At 34.4% G+C, this 24,555-nt stretch overlaps 1 protein-coding gene across 1 annotated transcript; it reads right to left on the minus strand.

The window, feature by feature from the left end:
- Positions 1–318: 318 nt before the first annotated feature.
- On the minus strand, positions 319–23,939 carry LOC117929100 (alpha-N-acetylglucosaminidase). Its single transcript, XM_034849310.1, has 19 exons — positions 23,561–23,939; positions 18,150–18,223; positions 17,276–17,487; positions 16,014–16,135; positions 14,784–14,869; positions 13,678–13,772; positions 13,424–13,505; positions 12,354–12,460; positions 10,974–11,004; positions 9,347–9,464; positions 8,314–8,364; positions 7,937–8,046; positions 7,663–7,765; positions 6,221–6,319; positions 4,424–4,534; positions 3,438–3,688; positions 1,239–1,476; positions 839–917; positions 319–753 (listed from the first exon to the last, which is right to left on the minus strand). Exons 1-19 carry the CDS (start codon positions 23,765–23,767, stop codon positions 518–520), a joined length of 2,412 nt encoding a protein of 803 aa, XP_034705201.1. The 5' UTR covers positions 23,768–23,939; the 3' UTR covers positions 319–517.
- Between the last annotated feature and the right edge of the window lie 616 nt (positions 23,940–24,555).

The raw sequence follows: 24,555 nt of genomic DNA on the forward strand, positions 1-24,555 counted from the left end.
ACACCATCTTGAGGTGAAAAACTATAAGATTCGCTCATATGTTAAAATATTCACAATCCATGTTAGACTTGTTCCCATGAATACAACCTATTTATTACATATGTAAAGTTATTACCTTAAGGCTTGTTTTAACTTGTTTTGTTAAATAAATAGGTATAAAGCCGATAATGGGTTAAATGGATTGACACAAACATGATTAAAATTTCATCATGTTTTTTCTCAAGTTTGCAAGTTGGTGTCAAAAATTGTCGACCTATCTTCTATGGCATCAAATCTACTAAATACTCAAATGTGACCACTACACTGAAAATGCTCAGGTTAGACATCCATAATTTCAGCAGAGCCTTCCTCCAACTTTCTTGGCTCTGAACAGGGCGTTTATGATTCTCCATTTTCCAATATTTTCTCATGTACCCAAACATATAGTTCAACTGAGGCCTGAATTTGCCTCTCAGAATAATTTTATTACATGAAATCTGCAACAAGTTTGACAACATTACATCTACTCAAATCATTCTCAGTTGAAGTATTTCTCATACAATGCCCTGGAAATTGCAAGGGTATCCCCTTTGGCCCTCACAGGATAGAGCTCTTTACCTGCCTGCCATTTGTTAGAATATGAAATCCATTCTCTTCTCCATTCCTCCAACTTGAAGTTCTTATTCTCTGTCAAGGCTTTTGCCAGATAACTGAAATACATTGAAGCTCGTGGCAGATAGTAGTTTTCTATTAATCCGCTCCAGAACTTGTTAGCTGATCATAGAAAAGAATGTTGCATTACACCAAAAAACGATATCAAGTAAATATTATACAGCAACTGAGTAAGAAATACCATTACCATAATCATGAAGTTTGCTTTGATTGGTTTTTGTGACATAAAACCACATTGTCAATTGAGTTCTTGCATTCCACTCATACTGAAGGAGAAGCAAAAAAAAGAAGATATTACTTCATCTGTCATAAAAAATCCCTGCTCTAAATCTTTGAAACATCACTGACTGATGATGGGAGTAAAAATTCACCATTGATTTCCCGGTTAATTCACTAGGAACCCTTTAAGTCATCTCAAATCAATCCCGTTTCTCAATGAAATTCACTGATTTTGCAGTTCTAGAGATATGATTTAAGTAGAAGGATCCACAAGGAATATGAGATAAAATCTTGGTGTTCCCAGCCAAATCGAGTTCTACATTCTCAAGCTAAGTAAAATGCAAATGGATGGAAGTTTTTGTTCTCACCTGCTCCATTTCCCTAGGATTTACTGCCAGCTTTTTTGCACTTTCTAGCCAAGTTCCAAGTAGAAAATTATCATCAGAAGCAAGAAGGGTATCAATATCCTTGACAAGTTGAACAAACTTTTGGCTGTGAAGATGAAAGTTTTTCACGTCTTTCTGTCGAAAAGCAATCACTGCATCTAAATATACTTGGTTTCCTAGCTTTGACAGTACCTGCCGAGTTAAGTCAACTAAGTCATACCTGTCAAAATTACATCCAGAAATTAGAAATGTTTTGCAGGGTCATCTTTTTGTTGTTTCTTTTCCATGTACAATCAACACATTACAAGTTGAGCCTTAAATGAATTTCTTTACAGTTATATTTGATGAATTCCATGGTTCTCCAACAAGGAAATTCAACTCAACTTCAGTGGTCAAGAGTCAAACCGAGGTCATTGGAGTCAACACTCAGAAGAGTCATACCACTTTTCTCTAGGATGGAAAACCACAAAGAAAAAATAAAAAATAAAAGAAGAAAAGAAAATCAAATAGCATAAAAACTCCAACAGATCATTTCTTGGCATATATAATATAATGGCACCATGTTCATTCTCTAGATAGAACAGCATGACTCAAATTTCCAGCGACATGGATTTCACAAATGAGAATACTAGAAGCAAATGAATCCTTAGATGAAATGCACATGATGTGTCTTGATGGAAATCCAAAAAAACCAAATACACGGAACAATAAAATGAGACGGATATTATTCACCACAAAAGGGAAGGAAGTTGATCCATATGTAGCAATTGGTTATGTGCAGATTAAAGCAGCATAGTGGAGTACCAAGTTTCTTAACTCATTTTTAATCTTGTCCAATTTATCAGATTCAATTTCTTTCCATCCAACCAAATTTTTATGGAAGTCAAGAGTCTCGTCTAACGTCAAGGCCTTTGCTTGTTTTGTGACACATAAGAAGGTAAATACCAATGACATCCTACAACTGAGAATGCTACAACTGAGAAGACCATTCAATGCCCTTAGTCCCGATCGGTGCATCTTATGTAGGGGGAGTGGAGAGACGATTGATTATCTCTTTCTACACTGTCCAATTACTTTGGGGTTATGGCATAAGCTATTCTCACAAGTTGGGATGGTGTGGGTTCAGCCAAGAAGTGTTTGTAATATGATGGTTATCTCTACTAAAGGCAAGACCCTTTCAAAGATTGTTTGTCTCACTTTGATGTAGATGGTGTGGAGAGAGAAAAATGCTAGGATTTTTTAGGATACTTCGAAGACGCCTTAGATGATATGGGAATTCCTTTGAATATCATTAGCTTACCTAGCTTTCGGTAAGTACACATTAGGGTTGGGCCTACATTGCTAGGAGCCTAGATGAGCTTTTGGAGATGTATACTTGAATAGTCTTTTTTGTTCCTTTTGTACAAATCTCCTAGTAAAGCAGAGGTTCTTTTTTGGGTCTTTTGATTGTGTTTGTATTTTATGGGGAGGATTTCTCATCCTTATCATGATTTATTTACAGTAATTAATACATCTTCAATTTTTGATAAAAAAAAAAATATATCATGCCCTTAAGTTAGCATGTTCTCTTTCAATGTCTTATAAGATAGGGAGGACTTGAGTAAATCTGATGAAGCTTCCTATTTCTATTAAATACACATAATATCGGTTTTCTTGTCTCCTTCCAATTTGTGTGTGGAATACTGATGAAACTCTAGTAACAAAAACATAATTTAGATTCAAAAGTATTTTATGAATTATTGCTTGGGGTTGGGGTGGGGGGTTGGTGGAGAAGAAGAAAAAGAAGAAAGAAAAAACCATCTCCAGTTAGGTTTATGGAAATGGTGAACTAAACAATGCTGATCAAAGACCGGTGGAAGTCATTTGCATGCCTATTGAAAAGGAAAAAAAATGGTCTCTAATTAGTTTTGTGAGAAAAATTGATCTGGTAGTGAAGTCATCAGCACAGCTAGACTACTTATCAAACTAGCTAAATTGGGCAGTGCGTTGAACATCTTGGCAAAGCCATGACTAAAACAAGTACTTCAACAAAAGAGCAACTGCAATTTGTTGAATGAAAAATGTTGTCACAGGTCACATGCTTCAAAGATTAAGTTGGAATGCATTATTGCCCAAAAAAGATGAACTAAAAGAAAGAAAAAGACGACTACAATTTTACAAATATTCAGTTAGAAATTTTACCTATATGTGGAGCTTTTGGAAAGCTCATTTCCAGCATCAAGAAATAGGCGTAAAGCATTGACCACTTCATGAGTAGAATACCATAAATGTGACTGAGGCAAATCAGAACTTGTCCCTTGGAATAAATTTTTTCTTCTTCCAGTTTGTGTAAGGATCTTCTGTATTATATGCTGTTCTTTGGATATATCAGATCTTGGGTTAAGGGATGGGTCCCAATCTGGAAAATTAACCATGAAATCTGTGTTATGATCCTGCAACAATTAACAAATCATATTTTAGTGTTTACGCAAAATGCTTACATCAACCAGGTGATGCTTTATAGTTATCAATACATAAATAGGACAAGTTGGAAAATATGCATTATTGCAGTTAAACTATATTTAGTAAAGCAAATTATAATTTTACATTCTCAGAGTCTACTTCAAACGAACATGGTAAGAAATGATCAAGGACTTTGAACTAGCTCAAAGGCTATTTCACATCTTTTTTCCAAATTAAACATTAAAAAAATTAAAAAATCATTTGGTCCTTTACGGGTTCCTTGAAAATTCATATCCATAAGTATTAGTTTAATCTAAATACACCAGATAAACAGCCATAAGGAGTATTCCCCGACTGAGGAGAAATTCTCAAACACATGAAAACTTTGGGATCCTCTCATCCTTCTTTACAAGCAAAGGACTAAAAATTTGTAGGAAGAGATGATGAAGAATCACCCACAAATTGAGTGCCTTTTTGGTGCTCAATTCATTAAACTGAACTTGTGAGAATGAGAGATTTTTTAGATCGTCTTTCCTTGCTACTGGGATATACTAATATTCTTAAGAATAGGGTGAATCTACACAGTCAAGGCATGACAACAATACCATGGATATATAAATCATTCAATAGAATATGACTATGATTTTTTGCAAGATAATCTTCCAAAAGGGAAACAAAAAAATTGTGTCTATAACATGGCCAATTGATTTATCTCAGAAACATACAGCAATTCCATCTGTACAGTTGTAAATTGTGTGGTAAAGAATTTCCCATGCTGCTTCAACATGATGAACTGCTTTACCATAGCGTCTATAGGAGTAGGTTTTCAGCCATTCCTACAAAAGAAATAAAGTTAAGATCACGATTATAAAACACCAAATGTTAGCAATTATCAACAAAAATTCAGACCACTGTTCTGCAAGGCTTGATATCAATCATGTCATGCACTTGGAAATTTAAAATTCTAATATTTAAAATCAAGCATACAACTCATAAAGGATGGGGGCAGGGGGGAAGAGACCATAATTACAAATAACAATTCTAAAACAGATTGTATAGCATGCCAAAAGATCCTTGTTGTGTTCACAGGACACATACATTCACAGAATCACAATCAAGTAAAATAAATCCACCTTGGGAGAATAAATGAAAGTGGCATTTTTTTGGCCTATGCTTATACAAAAGCAGCATTCAGTATTAATATTGCCACCAAACTTCAGTCTATCAATTCCAGAATGAAAAAATAAACATGGATCAATTATTGGAGGGCTTTCTAGTTCTCATAAGGTTAGAAAATAAAAGTATAATTAAAGAATTAGGTTATTGAAGTTATGGAAGCTCTAGAGAACATGAAAATGGAGAAAGTGGGATTTTGAATTTAGAAAAGCTCTACGGAAGATGAAGATAGGAAAGGCCATAGGAGACAGGGTGATGAAGATGGACAGAGACTTCACAAAATTCATGCAGGGCCCACTAGTGACCAAGGGGTCCACCATGAGTTTCGCATGATAGGGTATCATTTCTTGTAGAGTATGGTTGAACCTCCATGGTTCTAGCCTCAGATATTGAAAAAAATCTGAAAATTTGATCTTAGAGGGTGTTTCGGAAATTTAAGATCATGAGGCTTTTTGGTATTCGGCTGCAAGAGAAAGAGCTAGGGGAAAATTGATTTTTCCCACTAAACCAAAGGATACATGATAGTCAATCCTATAGGTCTCTGTAGGAAGCCTTTAGACACTAATCACACCTTATCTGTTTCATCTAGTTTGTACTCCTGAGCAAAAACACCCACTTGCATTCAGCAAGTTTCTTCCACTAACCCTAAGTAGATAGCTAATCCTATGGGTCTCTGTAGGAAGCCTTTAGATGCTAATCACACCTTATCTGTTTCATTTAGTTTGTACTCCTAAGCAAAAACACCCTCTTGCATCCAACAAGTTTCTTCCACTAACCCTAAGTAGATCAAAGAGCAATCTGGAATTTCAAACTGGAAAATAGAAAAATTAACTCTTATGCATTGTCTTCTAATATCCTTGGACATGATATTCTTCCACTTTGGCTCTAACAATGCATCTTTCAATTTTCAAGGCATAAACAATCACTAGATGGGGCTGCAAATGCACAATAGGAAGTCAGAGAAGCTGATTAAAAAGTAAATAAAGACAAGACTTTTGAGAACATAAGAGATCTCCTAGAAAATTATCAACCATCAATACAGTAGAAACAACATTAGATTATTGTGTTAATCACCTCAGTGATATGTGGTTTGGGCATGAACCTATCTGACTGTGACTATTTATTTATTTTTATTAGAACATGACTAAAATATGGATCCTTTTAGACACAAATACCCCTATCTTAGAGTAAAAGACTGGTGAGCAAAAGGGAAAAAAAGAAAATTTTCCAATCATTATTGACTCAAGTAACTTCTTCAAGTATAGAATAACACCTCTTTTTTTTTTTTTAGTATTCAATAGCGATTAGGGAAGTTAAATAACCATGCAATTAGGGAGTTAAATTACCACAAGTTGAACCTTTTCACTGCGAAATGCCATTTCAGACATCAGCTCATAAACAACTGGGTTTTGCTCAATTCCTTCCATGCACATGCCAACACCAACCTATGGGAAACATCAATAATTAGTGAGCCATGTCAATAACCTCCTCAAGAACATAGGAGGTCAAATGATATACTGGAATATAAACATCCAAAAGTTTAGTAAATCTCTAATTTATGAAGATGACAAATCACACAGGAAAAGGAAACCAGTGCAGGTTCAAATGGAAGCTTTCATACAGCTATGTAATAATCTCTGTTTTGTCTATACAGAATGGCTACAAAATATAGCATCTGTTATCTATTTGGTTCCTAGTCATTATCTATTCATGGTCACTGATTAATACCTTGAACTACTGGCTACCAAGTTTAACAAACAGTTTGATGAAGCCAACATGTCTCAAATCCTGTTATGTTGTCTGCTTCTACTTTGATAATTAAATCTTATAATGTGCTCACTCAAATTAAATCTTATAATTAAATCTCATCCTTGTTTTATGCTCATACACATTTTTTTATCTGCATCATGGAACCTTCTACATCTAACAAAAATGTAATTGGGCTTGAATACATTGTTGGCTCAAAACCTAATGACTTAAGTTTTTAGGTCAACTGGTAGCTTAATATGGAATCATGCATGTGTCCGTATTAGGCTATTATCCTTAATTTATTTTTATTATTTAGGAGAATCCTGGCAGACTTTTTTGGGGGAATTGTTCACCGGGGTACACCAAAGCATCCATAATGCAAGTCAAGCATGAGAAAACCACCTAGAACTTACAGATGAAAAGGTACCAGGAATATCCAATGCTAGTCAAGCATGGGAAGAACTCCCCAGAACTTATTCAAGGAAAATCTTTCCAGATTCCAAACAGAAAACCATTGGTATGAGATGTTTTCAAACTAAAAGGTATTTAGTAGCCATGAAAGGATTGTGTGCTCCTGTAGACTAATAGTTGGATGGTATGAGGAATACATGATCCAAATTTTATTTAGCTTTTACTAATAAAAAATAGAGAAATAAATTACCCTTAAAATGGATAAAAAAATTTTACAACACTTCACTAACAAGGAAACATTATGCTTGGACATCTGTTCCTTAATTAAGAAATCCATGAGCTGAAGATCACTAAACAGATTATAAATTTAATAATCAAATCTGCTAGTTTTCAGCCTGGGCAGCACATCCTTTAGAATATAATGATGATTTTAGTAAACACAGTAGAGCAAGAGAACTCATAAATGCATTGCTCTTCCAGCTCTATAGTCATGTCATAAAGTGTAAAGAAGAATTCTCTCTGCAGTTTAGGCTTACAGGTTATGTGCTTCAACCTTTGTGCTGCTTTCAAGATTATAATTACAGCCAAGATGCTAGGTTGGGACTAAAATGTAACAATTATTGCATACCATGGTTGAATTTTTACTGATGCGAGCATCAACTGGACCAGAAGAAACTGCATCCAATATGCCATACATTTCAATATTTCCACCAAAGTTATGCAACATACACCTGATTTGTAACAAAAATTGACATGGTAAGCATATTTGTTACAGATATAAACCCCAGACTAAAAAAGAAAAGAAGATAAATAATGCAAGATTAAGAGAAAATTTCTCTTGAACATGAAAACTCTATCTCAAGGTATGGAATAGTAGCTACTTCTTTGAAAGAGCTGGTTACCAGATATAGGGAGTGCCATAAAATTGAGAGGATGTTCTCCAGATTGGTTTGGCATCAGCAAATAGATCGAGAACTACCATTTTCCCAAATGGAACAGAATGTAGAAGTGCCTGTCAGATATCACCTAATTAACAATTAATCAATAGAATTGAAGAAAACAAGCTGCAGCATATATGATGATTCAAAAGTGTTAGTAACTAGAGTGATGCAAAGTTGAAGGGTGTAAGTCCTGAATTAAAGAAGTTCCAGCCAAAGACTATGGCAAAAACCAAACAAAAATATCATCATGCATCTGATATTGCAAGTATTCATATATCTAACCATCATTTCGAAAGTTAGTCTGATAAAATTTTCTTTTATTTCATGTACATGCTTACTTTCATTTGTGGTGGTTTCCAGAACCCTGAGTCAGAATAGAAGAGCCACCCCTGCACATTGACAGAACTGTCAACTAGAGATCATTTCATATATCATAGAGCAAGGAAGAAAAGGCTACAGTCTGCACAAAAACTTCTGATTAGGAAGATTTATGACATGGCAACCATGCTCATGCAGGTAATATCTTAAACAAGTGCAACCAATCATGAGAAAATGATATGATAACAATATTTAAGAATAATATACATTAGAGAAAATAATATGCAAGATAAATATCAATATGCTAATTAAGAATACATGGTCATCATGGACCATCCCTGACTGACTGTTGCTACAACCTATATTGATCTGCAACCTGAAAAGCAATAGTGAAATCACTTCATTAAGAAGGGAAACTTATGCCTGCTTTGGTTTTTAGTCAATCAAGATTCTATTTCCGCATAGGTTTCAGGAATGTTTCCTTGGGTTATGTCTTCCTTCAAACTATTCAGAGTTTTAGTGGATTAAAATGCCATATCCGGATAAAAAAAACATCTATTCTTGGGCACATGGGCATAGTTTGGCTGGAAGCCAGGATGTAAGAAAAACCATGAAGTGATGATGTAAAGATATTCCTATGAAAAAATAAGGAAATTTTTTTTTGCATATAATAAAGTTCAAAAACACATCCAAAAGTGTATCAATATGAAGACAAATCCTATTGATTCCCAGAATAAGTGTCAGCCAATAAGCAACCCTGAATACCTCGTTGAAGCTTATCATTGCAAAGCATGGTACACTATGAAATTATTGTGGTTCTTCCAAGGCCCTAATAATTTGCAGAATAATGAATGGATATGAGTACTGTTGTGTCGAATAAAAGCATGATTAAATCATTAAACTTACTTTGTGGAGATTTGAAGAGTTAAAGATTGGCTAAAAAGGACAAAATACTAGATTTCATAGAACATTTAATCAAAGTGCAAGACATGGGATGTTAACATTGAGACATCACCAGGAAAAGGGGGCCTTTTGGAGACATGAGAAACATACTTGCATTAACCACACAGAATCTTTATCGCCTTGGGACATTGCTTTATAGATGGCAGCTCCAAGAGATGAGATATATGCTGGATCATTTGTAGGTGGGGAGTTTTCATTGAAAGTATCACTGCATTAGCAAGCAGTGCAAGAACATGAGAGGAATAAATAAAAACAATTAAATAAAATGGAAAAAAAAAAAAACATCTTTTCATGAAGTTTAAAACAAAAATGCAAAAGGAAAGCAAAATTTCAAAAAGTTGATAAAGCAAAAGGAAGAATCAAGGACCATAAATCAGCACAGGAACAGTGAAAATATCAGAGGAGACCAATAGAAATGATGAAGATCTAATATAACAGTGAAAGAGGGATTAAAAAAAAATCTTGAGATGCAAAAAATATTGGACCAAAACCCAGAATATTAGTAATTTCTGACATCAATTTTATAAATCAATGAGATCTTATCACAAGTCTAACATATCATTGGAAATACAACATATTCAAATCCCATAAAAGATTATGAAATATACAAGGTTAATAATTTTATATTGGTTTAAAGGTATTCTTTCATTGGCTTCAAAAGAATATCATATTATAAAAAAGAACAGGGTGAGAATACAAATCAAAAGTCAAAGGCAAGCCTCTCTTAAGGACATGTTTAAGAATCTCTCTTGGGAGGACCATCTACTATACCTGTTCAATCCTGGCTCTCAAGAGTCAAGAAAATAAGATGGTCTAAGAAAGAACTGATAATATCTCCGCTGATGAGCTTCTTTAAGGGCCTGAAGATTTTCAGAGGCCCTAATGGATCCTCACACTCAAAATAGGAAAATGTAGCAGATACACACCAAGAGTGGACAGACAAATGAAATGGAAATGGACCACTTGCTTTCCATGATTTTGTGGTGCAGATTCAAATGTCCTAAATGTTTTACACAGGACGGGAGGAATTAAGGGACCAACAGATCACCAAAAAGCCCCATAATAGATCTAGGCTCTAATCTTTCTTTTTTTTTCTTTGCCAATTAAAGAATCTTGTCATTCCTATTCTTTAAACAGCTGAAGATTTTTAAATATTGGATGTTTAAAGGAAAATGAGATCCAGTTTGTCATTGGAAAATATTGTTTCAGTGCACATTTTAGAAGTGCCATAGTGAACATAAATGTCCAAGCTTGTAAATGACATGTGAATCATAAAAATAAATTTGTTCCATATACCATTTGGTTATATCAACAATCAGGGCATTTGCATATCATCTGACTTAAACAGACTCACTATAAAATGTTTGTTTCTTTCATCGTCCTAAGATTGGTAATAATATCTATTGCTGGGTGGGGGCTAAACGTTAGCAGCAATAAAGCTCAATAGCAAGTGAGTGAGCACAAAACATGGAAGATATGATTCAACTCAACCACACAAAGCATTCATCCCAACTCATTGGGAGAAGGATTTTTCAAGCTCAAAATACTTAACCTTGTGTTCCTTTTTTTTTTTCCTTCTCTTTTGCTGTTTTATCTTGTTCAATATAACGTGTTGGTAATTTTGAATCCAAGAAAAGTTTTAAGTAATTTGAATTGAGTCCCATGTTCCAATTTTTACACTCCAAAATAAGTTAAAAGGAAAAGTGAAAGAAATTACCAGTTGTAGATGTCCGTTACATCCCCATACTCTGTAATAAGCATACAAAAGTTAAACCAACAAAGCCTATCAACAAATAACAAGAGGCACTGAGACAAATCTTTATAGGAAAAGTTCTTGTTCAACTGATCAATCATAAACAACATTAAATATAAATTTAACTTCAGATTTTAATGCACTAGATGCATATTTGATAAGCAAGTTATAGTGTTTACAGTCTGAAACTCTTTCCACTTTCCACTTCTAAGTTTGTTGAACCTCTAAGATGTCAATATAGGACACTAAGAGCTGTGTGATTGCATGTGCTTTGTTTGTAGTGAAAAAATTGAATTGGCTTGCCAAGAAGTAATAGTCCACCTAGCTTTAGGTCCACATTGAAAACAAAAATATTGACTTAATGCCTATGTACCAAACTCATGAATGAAATGACAATTTTTTTTTTTATATAACCGAGGAACCTTCCATGGCCAAGCCCTTGGGACTCTCCATGGGGACCCAAACCTCGAGGTGTTGACTGCCCCGCAACAACTAGCACCGAGTAAATTCAGGGTATCATCAGTGGCAAGATTCGAACCCAGGACCATGTGCCACTTATTAGGACTGCACTTCCTAGTATTTGCCCTGACCAACTGGGCTACCCTAACGGTTATGAATTAAAACATAGCATATATGAAGTGAATATTAGGACCATTCTCATCAAATTCGAAAAATTCTTTCAATTTCATTGGTTTTATTCTCATGAAGTGTTAAACCTTTCAATTTTGTAAGGAATATAATTTAAGCATGGAAAGTGTCCCTCGAATGTTGTTGCCAATATTTTAGCTTTCCCACAAACAATCAGTTCAACATATTGTGGATATCAATATCCCAAATAAACCTTTGTGTTGGCAATTCATATCCCAAATTATGTGATACTAAATATATAGAGGCAACACATAGCTTTACAAATCTCTTCAAGAATAAAAAAGATAAATCAGGTGAATTTCTAATGTTTCTTCCTTATTGAGTGAGAAGAAACAAGGAGAGTTGAGGATGGCACAATTGTTAAATAAAAGTAGATGCAAATACAGGAAGAAGAGTTACCATTGAAAGGCATGTAGAGAGAGAGAGAGAGAAAGAAAGGGAAAGAGAGAGAGAGAGTTGAGTCCTTCAGAAAAATTTAGAAAACTCGCACCTAACATCTATTTTTGTATTGGATGAATTTAGAAAAGATTCAATTTCATAACTAAAGAACTTATTTCTTTACAACCAATAGGATATAGAAAGTTCCAAGAAAAATATAGAGCATGAATTTGGGCATATATTATATGTACATCTGCATTGCTCTTCAATTAGGAAGAACTAAGTTCATTTGAAGTACTTGATGCATAAGTTGTGCACCTTCAATTTGTTGCCTGATAAAAGCCTTCCCAATTTGAATAAATAAAGGATCAGAAGCATCAAGAAGGTAAGTGCAGCACCAACGAGTATTATTATCAACAGTGTTCCTGATATAAAAAGTAGAAAACTTCAACTTAAGGATAATGCATGGAAACAGAACTTTCAAGCAAGCATATTTGTGATCAACTGGGGAAACCAACAACTTTAAATATCATTTGTGATTAATGACACTACAAACCTAAAAAAAACCATAAAATAAAGAAATTTTAATAAAACCTAGAAGAATATTGATATGAGGCATTGAATGCAAAACATATGTAAATCTTTCCCAAGTATAGCAATGCTTTTTGATTAGCAAGTTGAGTATGATTGACATTAGGCCTATTAGTTGTGGTGATTTACATGGTGTGATTTCAAAGAGTTAATATCTTATTCCTGTTAGCCTGGTAATGTTGTTGACCTGCTACCTAACAAGTTAAGTTTTTTGGTTATGTAGTGGCTTGATATGGCACTAGAGGTCCTGAGCTTGAGTTTCCTTGTTTGTATATTTCCTCATATGTTTATAATTTAAGCTTTTGATTCAATTCTTCATCAATAAATATTATTATACTATTCATGGCCTGACAAAATGGTATGGCCCCATGCTAAACCCCCCACCCGGAAGGTAACTTATATCGCCACAACCCCAAATACTCCATTCTTTTCTTCTTCAAAAATGTGACTTGTATGTTTTTTATACATGTGCAAGATTTGTGAGTTAGTTTGAATACAATTTACGTAAATGACTGGTACGTTCACAGCCCACCTCATGTCATACAAGTGTATGTAATGTGAGACAAATTTGGGAGCTTGTGAAGTGACCTGGTGCTTGACTAGGAACCCATATTTTCTTTAACTGTTATCTTTCAGTTTATGATTCTTCTTTAGGCCAAGGTTAAGAATTTTTCCACATGCTTGAGGACAGAAATTATTATTAGCTTGAATATAACAGTAGTAATTTAAAAAGGAATCCTTGATCATAGTCACAACTTCAAAATTCATGATATTGATGATTAAGAACAGCAAATTACCATTCCCCAAGTCTAGTTATATTTGCTGAAGGAAATATCTTTTTGAGTGCTTCTGGAACGTTTCCAGAGAATGACGGCAGAACTGAAATAAAGAAAAGCATTACATGTGATCAGAAATTCAATCCTGTCACTTTAAACAACCTTTATATCATACTTGTGTATATAAGACATTTATAATAATATCTCATTGAATATGTGGCTCAACACCAATGGATATGGAACCCATAAAAGACAAAGGTAAAGCCCAACTATACCTGGAGTCATGCCCAGCTCTAGCATTCGACATAGTATCTGTTTTTGCAAAACCAGTTGCTCATCCAACCAATTTTGTGATAAAGGCCCACCCCACCTGTGAGAAGATGAGTATTAGATTCTAAGATACAAAAGCAAGTAATTAGGACAACAAGAAAAATTGTGTATAGCTTGTCCAGGAAAAATCATTCATTTGAACCGCATCATTGGAAAATTAGAACACCTAATGTTTTCAGTGAATATGCTTATGATCAAATTTAACTTATTACAAATTGGCAAAATATGAGTTCTTCTAAGACAAACTTGCCCTGCACAGAAGGTTATTCATGACGAACATAAACACCACTTATTCATTAATGAATTGTTCAAAAACCCTGTGACTTCTGAAGCTGGTATAGTTTGCTTTTCATGTAATTACAGTGAACCGTAAGTCTTCCATTTAAGATAGACAATGACATTCTCTTCTAAAATATAAATATCATTTTTAGGTATCAATGAGGCAGGTGTTGCTTCCACAGTCATTCAGTACAGCTCATTGGCCACTGTCATGTGAAATCCCATGAAATCAACCAGATTAGCTCTAGCATAATAGCATTGGCCCTATGCTATCAACAAATGACCTCATTTCTATTTTATATGATATATATTTGTTTTGTTCTAGGTAACGTTCCTTCTTAAATGAAAAACTTGAGATCCATAACAATAGTAGAATCAATTCATTTCCATGCAGGAGTACGCAACATATTACTAGTTAGAGTCTTTAATCAATGCACTCAAGCTGCAATTAGCTAGCTACAACAGAGAAAACCAAAAGAACAATCAGAGGTATCGAATTCAAGGTTTTTATAAAGAAAATGACTTTCTTTGCTTTCCTCTATCAATACAAAACTTTCTTTAGAACTTTGTCAATATTCCGAAGTAAGGCTAAATTTCAAAACTATAGCAACCCTTTTATTAAGCATGATCCTACAAGACAAAAAATATGCAATACAATTAGAAGAAAAGATATATATAAGAAATTAGAATATAATAAAGAATTGATAACTTTATGACCAACTTCACAATTGATGATTAAAGTGAGACAAAGATATGAATCACCTTTACCTACCCATGCAAATTTCCCATACGAGCCCAAGCAAGGAAAGCAGGTCCACCAAAGAAACCATTCAAATCTTTCTTACTAATGTTAAAATCCTATTTTGAAAAGAAAAAAAAAAAAACCAGGAAAACAAATGAAAAACAGTGAATATGTCAGACAACTACATCATAATTAAAGCTGCAATATTTGACATAATCAATAATTTAGACTTGATATGTATTAGTTATAAATGGAGTTGCAAACCCTATATCTAGAAAAAAAAAGGCTACAATGCTTTATATCAACATAGAGTATATGGAATATTTTCTATAAGCTTATATTTTTAACAGAAGTTGCTGTTGAATCTTACGAGTGTTCATGTGCCAGGATGTAAATCTTATACATTTTCATTCTCAAAAGAAACTGAGACATACAGTACAGAATCATTATAGACCCTTGCACCTAGTAGTAATTTCTGTAATAGTCACCCAAACAAGAGTGTTTGAAGGCCAATAGGATTGTTTTCACATATTGTGATGAAGCATTGAATGTAAGAACCCAAAAAGGAAAAAAATGTGATCAATTTAAGTTACCTAGTCAAGAAGAAACCACACAAAGACTTATTCCACCACATTAAGTTAAATCCCAACCCCTCTCCTAGTAACTAGCAACACAATACAACCACAGGGGGGATACTCAGGAGAATAGTGCTTAACCCCATTATAAAAGCAGTGGAGCCATTTCATACTGTGTTGACAGCAAAAACTAGTTTCTGCCAGTTATTTGACTGCTAGAATGCAACTGCAGCATATGATATAACTTATAATGTTGACATTTTATTTATCAAAACTAATCTTAAAACTCAGAGACAATTGAACAGATTAGAGAAGCTTAAGTTCTGGCCCCCAGAACCATTGAAGAGAATTTTATATTACTAAGTTCTGAATAAGGATCCATCTAAGAGTTTTACCCTGCAAGACAAGGATTATGTTTAACACAAGATGGAGATACATGCATCTATTATCTGATTGAGCTACTGCACAAAAGAGTTCAGATCTACATTATATGTACATCCAAGTGGGAACATTATGAGAACAAGTTGACAATCCTTGAGAATTGGAATACCCCATGCCCCCACAAGCAAGCTTTACTAAATATATGAACTCCATCTATAGGCTGAAACATACTGGATGATAGATAAATATCAGCCCATAACCTGGTAGATGTATCAACATATAAATGTAGCAATAAATTGTTCACCATGAAAACTTTTTGCCAAATGGCTTCTTGCCCATTAAATGCCAAAGGCAAGTTAACTCCTTGTAGAGCCATCCAGTCTATCTCTTTCTCCCATCTTTCCCAATCCCACCAAACATAAGAATCTGCAAAGAAGAATGTTAAAATTATATGAAGTTATTACAACAGTATCAGTGGCATTATCAAATGCATGTATAAAAGATCAAAAGATATTTTACATAGGTTTCATCCTTGCAATAACCTACAACCACAAGTATAAAAATAAATAAATAAACAATTAAAATAATACTAGTATCAGTATTGTATTATATTTTATCCAGTTATTTTATGAGCCATCTGTCATTATACTCTCATGCATTAACTGAAGAACAGACTTATGATAAGCTCAAATGCCTGAATGTGATTAAAATGATCATGACGCTAAGCAATTAAGGAAGACACTCTGAACAGGAAAAGGACTTGGTAAAATTATTCAAAGTAATCTTGGAAAGATATCAGTATGGGAAGCAAAATTTTAGACTGAACCAGTCCGGATGAAAACTCATTTTCAATAGTTAACCATTTTTTTGTTATATGGAATTGACCAACCTCTTTCCTACACCAATACATCTACAAGAGAAAAAACATTGGGAAGGTGGAGTTTCCAAAATATATGTGTATATATATATATATATAGAGAGAGAGAGAGAGAGAGAGAGAGAGAGAGAGAGAGAGAGATTACAGGGTTTGTACTTTGGAAATAACCAAGGATCATGGGATTTCAAAATTCTAGAGCTCTCTCCTTCTAAGTATTATGTGAAATAAGTCCCACTTTTCAGTATCACAATGATGATAGTTTTTTAATGCATTCCCTCTTTAAAACTATTGCTAATTTTATCTAAATACCAGTTTTTTGTCCTGTTCTGAAGAGAGACTGGAATTTTGTACAACTTGTGTAGTTATTAAGCTATTATGCTATTCCCTTTTGGGACTTCATTTTCAACAAAGTGGGCGCAAGCATTCCTTTTCCAAACCAGAAGGCCTCATGGTGTCCAAAACTTGGTTATGCTGTCATATCAAAAGGCAGAAAAACCCTCCAGTGAAGCATATGACCACCAATGATCAGATTGGAATTGTAAATGTAAATTAACTAATATTATTATTGCCTTTAATGTAAGGCAGGATCGAACATATGTTGAATCCACAATGACATTGATGAGATAACATCTAGCTAAGACAACAGTGGCAATTCAGAAGTGAAAATAAGGTAAAAATCCATTACTTACAACTGGATGTAACAACATTTTGGTAATAATTCCATGGGACTGGACGTTGAATCAGAACCCCTTCATCTTTGACAAGAGGCAATGATCCTGGCTTGGGGATAGAAGCTATCTGAATGCTGCCTGTCTTGTCCCAAGAAACATGAGCACCACACCAATATTTTATGTACCAATGAAGGCCAGATGCAATTTCAACTGCTGTGGTGCCTTTAATCCTGAAAGAAAAATATAACACCCAAGACATTGACAAAAGGGTGAAATAACCAAGAGAGCAGTTTCCATCACCTAGGTCTATCTCTTAAAACCTGAACCATAAAAAATTCAAACAATGTTGTTTATTATCCACAACAACTGTTTGAAGAAGAAGAATGACAACAAATGCTTAGCTCCGCTATATCAGTAAAAAATTCATAGTTTTGCTCCACTATATCAGTAAAAATTTGAAAGTACAACTTTCACTCTTTCCAAGACAATGAAAGACTCATCCTGTTACACTAGTTGTGGAGACGGATTTAAGTTTAATTAATGACCCATTTTTTATGAGGTTATATTACATCAATGGAGTCACAAAAATTTTATGGAATGTTCAAACGCTTGCTGAGAAGTCTAATATATTTTTCTATAAGAGAAGAGAAAGGAAATAGTGTCATGGGAACGGCCTACAAATTTAAGGCTCCATTGCCTTAAATCTATTGTACAAGCACAAATTTCAAAAGATGAAAATTGGCAAGAAAATGGCATTTAAAATCCTAGAATAGAAAAAGAGGAATACATTTCAAAGAGATATATTTATGTAACCTGCTCAAAAAGTTTGTGATATATTCGAACGTGGATAAAGTGCCATTTGAGGCATCAGCAAGAATCAAGTTCTACATACATTATCTCAGGCCCATTCTTGCTCGACACGTTGTAATTGCTTATCCAGAAACAACTCTTTCCTCCACAAACATCCTGATAATTGAAACTGACAACTGTCAACAAAACTAACATGGAAATAGCAAACACAAGAACATCATCAATCAAGAAGATAATAAGCAAATGAAAATTATGATAGTACTTCCAACCAAGAAACTTGTTATACATTAGAATGCACAACAGTCTAAATGATCCTGCCCCTATTGACTGCATCTAACAAAATTGCACATCTAAAATGACTTGTTTAAGCCTTCCATGGCAACCTTTCAGTTTATTATCCCGTGCAAATAAAGGTTTCGTGTCAGAAGTACATTTTACGATATTTCTTTACTTAATTTGTAAAGATATATAATTAATCCTTTACTCCTAGACTTTTTTTTGACAAGTGCAATGATTAATGGTATCAAGAGTGACAATGGTTGGATGACAAAATAAGTCTACGATTCTCCTGACTTTATAATGAAAAATTCAAGATTCAATTTTTTCTCTTCTTTCCACCTTTCTTGGCAGCCAAACAGAGTTTAAAAGACAAACCAGTAATCCAAGGACGCAGAGATAAATAAAGCAACAACTCAAATGCATAGTTAAATAATGAAATAACATGATGAAAATACTATTTAGCTTACTCAATTTAGACGAACTATTCATTTTTAAAAACTGAAAACACCATGAGATGTTGGAATTTTTATGTGTGGACTTACATAATCAATTTAATAATGTCATAAATCAGTGTTATTTATTTTTGCATTGTGGTCCATAATGGGACTGGACACATATTGTTGCTTGATTTTTTATGGGCTCACCCTAATTCACTTGACTGGCCCATTAAGTCAAGTGGTGGTCCAAATAATGTGTGTGATATATATATGAATATATTTATTTATATATATATATATATATAAAAGAAAAGGAAGGGCACTTCTTCAATTGGTAAGCTCCCTGCTCTTTCCTCCTTTGGCTCAAAGAGAGCACGCACTCTCGTTTTGGACTGAATCTGGGAGACAAGGGAAGAGCTCATTGATCGTTCATCCTCGGAGCATCACGCACCCGGAAAGCAGATTATTGGACATCAAAGGGAGCAGAAATGGCTTCTCAAAGCACGAACCAAGGTAACGGGTTGAATTTTGCTATTATATGCATGCTTAATTGTCAACATGTGATCCTATGCTGTATAAATTTTCTTCAATTGGTATCAGAGCTTGCATGGATGACATTTGAGCTGCAATTTTGGGTTAATTTTTGGGTTTCCCGTTTCCTGTTGTGGAAGCCATTTTTTTGGAATTTTATTTCTCGTTTGATGTTGATTCTCTGTTTTCAAGCCCGATTGTTGTTGGAAACTTGTAGAGAATATTGTTTGGAGCAAAACCCATCATTTTATTTGATTTTTGGAGCTTGTTTGGTGGGATTTCGAGAATTAGGGTTTGCTTTGGTTCTTCCTATTATGCGTTTTTTGTGCAAATTTTGGGATTAGATTGAAGGTTTGATGTTTGAGGATGGAAATCTAAGCGTTTTTTGTTGGAAAATGCCCAAAATTTTGGCCGAAAAAGGAAAATTTTTTTTTCTCCTGCACCAGCCCGTGTTCAGCTGGAGAAGGAGATGAATAGTGATGTGATGACGTCATCATGACGTCATAAAAAAAAAAAAAAAAAAAAAAAAAAAAAAAAAACCAAATTTTTTTTTTTTTTTTGTTTGTTGCCTTGGTATTCTTGGATTGATTGAGCATATGCTAGAATTATTATACATTTGTTAAATTTGACTTTATTGGGACAATTATTATTATTATTGTTCTTTATGGTATAATTTTTCCTTATATCAATGATGTTGTCCAAGGTCAATTTTGTTAACTATTTAAATTTATTGTGGCAATTTATAACACTTGTGTGATTGCCTATCGCAATTCCAAGTGTGTCAAATTGCGCAAATTAAATATTTTAGTTTATCATGACAATAGTGAACATATGTGTGGTTGCCTATCGTGATCCTATATGTGTCAAATTGTCTTTGTTAAGATATTTTATCTCCCTCTTTTGATTGTTTTATTATTGTGATAACCAAGGTCCATACGGGTATTGTGATTGTCCTATCGATGATTATAATATTTGGTAGGATGCTTGGATTGGTGAAGGAAATTAATTTTATATTATGAACCGTACTAATTTTCTTTGCCCTTTCGGTAATAAAATTAGTGCATCTTGGTTGTGATATTTAATTGGTTGTCCTTACCGCCGTGGAATTTTCAAAATTCCAAGCTGTTGCTAAATTGAGAAATTATGGAAACTAGCAAATGCATGATATTGTAATAACATGCATACTGTTGAATTTTGCTATTTTCCAGCTACTAGCAATCCTGGTATTACTCTGAAATTGTCTGCCATCAAACTTCTTACTGGAATAATTTTGAGGAATGTTTTGAGTCTTTCAATGTGCATATGACTATCCACATTTTGGACTGGGCTTTGAGAGTTGATAAGCCAAGTAAATTTTGAGTTCTTCCATATTGTGGCACAAACGCCTAGGTCATATTTCTAGGCAAAGATTAGAGAGATTGGTTAGAGATGGTGAGTATTATGAGAGATATGATGAGACTGGACGGAATTCTGGACCATTCGCTAAGTTTCTGTTGGAATGCGGCATTGATGCTAGATATACAATGTCTGACACTCCTCAACAGAATGGGGTTGCAGAAAGGAGGAATCGCACATTGTTGGATATGGTGAGGTGCATGCTGTCTAATTCCTCCTTACCAGAATTTTTGTGGGGTGAAGCCTTAAGGACTGCGGCATATATTTTGAATCAAGTGCCCAGTAAGTCTGTGTCTAAGACACCTTATGAGCTATGGTCAGGAAAGAAACCTAGCCTTCACCATTTCCATGTTTGGGGATGTAAGGCTGAGGTTAGGCCCTATAACCCATAGTCAAAGAAACTTGATCCTAAAACCATTAGTGGTTTCTTTGTTGGTTATTGCATTGGATCAAGGGGTTCTAGATTTTATTGTCCATCTCATACCACCAGGATCATTGAATCAGACAGGGTTGTATATTATGAAGATGTGAGCTCTGTTGATGAAAGATCTAGTGGTATCTGAAGTTTGATAGTATTATCACCCAAAATGGTTTTAAATAGAATACAGTTGACAGATGCATATATTTGAGGGTCAGTGGGAGTAGTTACATATTTCTTGTTTTATATGTTGATAATATACTACTCGCATCAAATGATTCTGACTTGTTGTTTGAGACAAAACACATGCTGTCAACCCATTTTGACATGAAGGATCTTGGTGAGGCTTCTTATGTCTTGGGCATAAAGATTCTTCGTGATAGGGATAATGGAGTGCTTAAATTGTCTCAAAGAACCTATATTGAGAAAATATTGAAGAGGTTCAATATGCACAACTGTAGTTCTACTAGAGCGCCAATTGTGAAGGGTGATAACTTTTCAAAGGCTCATTGTCCTCAAAATGATGATGAGAGAGAGGAAATGAGAACTATTCCTTATTCATCTTTGGTTGGCAGCCTTATGTATGCTCAAGTATGTACACGCCCTGATATTGCTTTTGTTGTGGGCATGTTGGGAAGGTACTTGAGCAATCCTGGGAGTCAACATTGGAAAGCAGCTAAGAAGGTCCTTAGGTATTTGCAAGGAACTAAGGACTTAATGTTGACATATCAGTGCACCAACATACTTGATGTAGTTGGATTTTGTGATGCTGATTTTGCTGGCTGCATAGATGATAAGAAGTCCACAACGGGCTATATTTTGTGATGGCAAGAGGAGCTGTATCTTGGAAAAGTGTCAAGCAGACACTTACAGCATCCTCAACTATGGAGGCAGAGTATGTGGCATGTTATGAGGCTTGTTGTCATGCTATGTGGATGCGGAATTTTATTCAGCTTTCGGAGTTGTTGACTCCATTTCTAGACCGCTGAAATTATTTTGTGATAATTCCGCAGCTGTTGCTTTCTCCAAGAACACTAGGAGTATTTCTCGCTCCAAACATATTGATGTAAAGTTCTATTTTGTTAAGGAGAAAGTGGCAGAGTCTCTTATTGATATTGAATACATGTCAACAAAAGGTATGTTGGCGGATCCACTAACAAAAGGCTTACCCATAGTTGTGTTTCATGAACATGTATCTCAAATGGGGTTGTTGGAAGCCTAGGTTGTATTAAGTTAGTGGGAGCCATTTTTTGGTATTATAATACTATGTTATTATTGGAAGGATTGCTACTATTGTATATTTCCCTGTGAATCAAGCAATGAAGCATGTATGATTGCTTTTGATTATTTATTTTGATGAGATTCTATGGGACATTGATTTGTGATTATGTGTATGTTGTAATGTTTGATTATGTAGTCCAAGTGGGAGATTGTTGGAATTTTTATGTGTGGACTTACATAATCAATTTAATAATGTCATAAATCAGTGTTATTTATTTTTGCATTGTGGTCCATAATGGGACTGGACACATATTGTTGCTTGATTTTTTATGGGCTCACCCTAATTCACTTGACTGGCCCATTAAGTCAAGTGGTGGTCCAAATAATGTGTGTGATATATATATGAATATATTTATTTATATATATATATATATATAAAGAAAAGGAAGGGCACTTCTTCAATTGGTAAGCTCCCTGCTCTTTCCTCCTTTGGCTCAAAGAGAGCACGCACTCTCGTTTGGACTGAATCTGGGAGACAAGGGAAGAGCTCATTGATCGTTCATCCTCGGAGCATCACGCACCCGGAAAGCAGGATTATTGGACATCAAAGGGAGCAGAAATGGCTTCTCAAAGCACGAACCAAGGTAACGGGTTGAATTTTGCTATTATATGCATGCTTAATTGTCAACATGTGATCCTATGCTGTATAAATTTTCTTCATGAGAACGTAAGATTTAGAGCCCCATATTCTTTTCTTTTCCACACCCTTGTCAGCGAGGAAAAGGAAAAACCCAGTAACAAACCACCAAATTGAAGTAAGCCGGTTGTGAACACAAAACAAACTCAAACCCAAATTTTGAATATGAAAACTAGTTGAAGATTAAAAGACACCCAGCGGAGCAAACCAACAGTAAAGACGGAACAATCTTACACCAGAATTGAACACAAAAATACATTTATATTGAAATGGAGAGGCCCCAGTAAAGATACCCAAATGAAGCAAACCAATGGGAAAATGCAAATATGGAAATACAATGTAGATTATCTTGAATTGAAAAAATCATAGTGATTGAAAGACACCCAAATGAATTAAACCACACAAAACCAAACCTTGACATGAAAATGTATTGGAGGCTATCTCGAATTTGAAGAAACACGATAATCAAAAGGCACCCAAATGGAGCAAACCCAGAATCGAAAATGAAAAAACACCTTGGAGACTATCTCAAATTGGAAGCTGTCCAAATGGGTAGGCAGCAATCTCTGTAGTACAGCCTTGGCAGCAGACTCTTGTACAGAAGGGGCTGCTCTTTTGGTGGCCAGGCGTGAGAGCAAAGCCTCTATTGCTTCAGAGTGTGATGAAGAAAACAGAGGCAGAAATGGCAGTAGCATGAGAACCCAAAGCAGGAACTTCGACATGGTTTGGAAGCGATTGTAGTTGAGAGAAGAGATAGTGGAGTGCCAAAGTGTAAGGTGATTGATGATGAAAATTGAAAAACAAGCCAAGAAAAAGCAATCGAATTGTGAAGAGGAGCGATGTCAACGAGCCGACGTTTTGGTCGTATGTGGGGGTCGATTGTGGCTGCATGGAGTCTATGTGGGACTTATCCAACATGGTATTTTTCTTTTTCCATTTTTCTTTTTTATTTTGATTAGGATATTTTCAAACTTTAAAGAGTGTAGAGGTAAGGGAGATAGAAATACAAAGAGTTTTGGTTTTAATATTTTTTTATAAATGGTTGAAATAATCGTTATTAACTATAATTTTAAATTTAAGTTTAAAACTTGGTAACTACGATTTTGAATTTGATTTTAAAGTCGTAAACATTAACTACGGTTTTAAACTTAAATTAAAAAATATAATTATTGATTACGATTTTGAATTTTACCTAAAATTCATATGTTTATATATATATATATATATATGAAATTATATTATTTCATTTAAAATATTTTAGTTTTAGATTATTATATATTTAAATGCAAATATGATATACTTTAAACTTAAATTTATATATATATGTCACCAGTTATGATTTTAAATTTAAATTTAAAGTTATACTTGGTAATAACGGTTTTGATCATTTAAAATTTAAAAGAAAAATCAAAATTATAGTCACCTCTTGCAATTTGATGGATTTGATGGCGTGGACGCTTATGTAGCAAAAGTGACTAAAGTATGAATTATTTTGCTATTCAATCTAGTT

This window comes from Vitis riparia, chromosome 13 (assembly GCF_004353265.1).
Source record: "Vitis riparia cultivar Riparia Gloire de Montpellier isolate 1030 chromosome 13, EGFV_Vit.rip_1.0, whole genome shotgun sequence".
Taxonomy (NCBI): domain Eukaryota; kingdom Viridiplantae; phylum Streptophyta; class Magnoliopsida; order Vitales; family Vitaceae; genus Vitis; species Vitis riparia.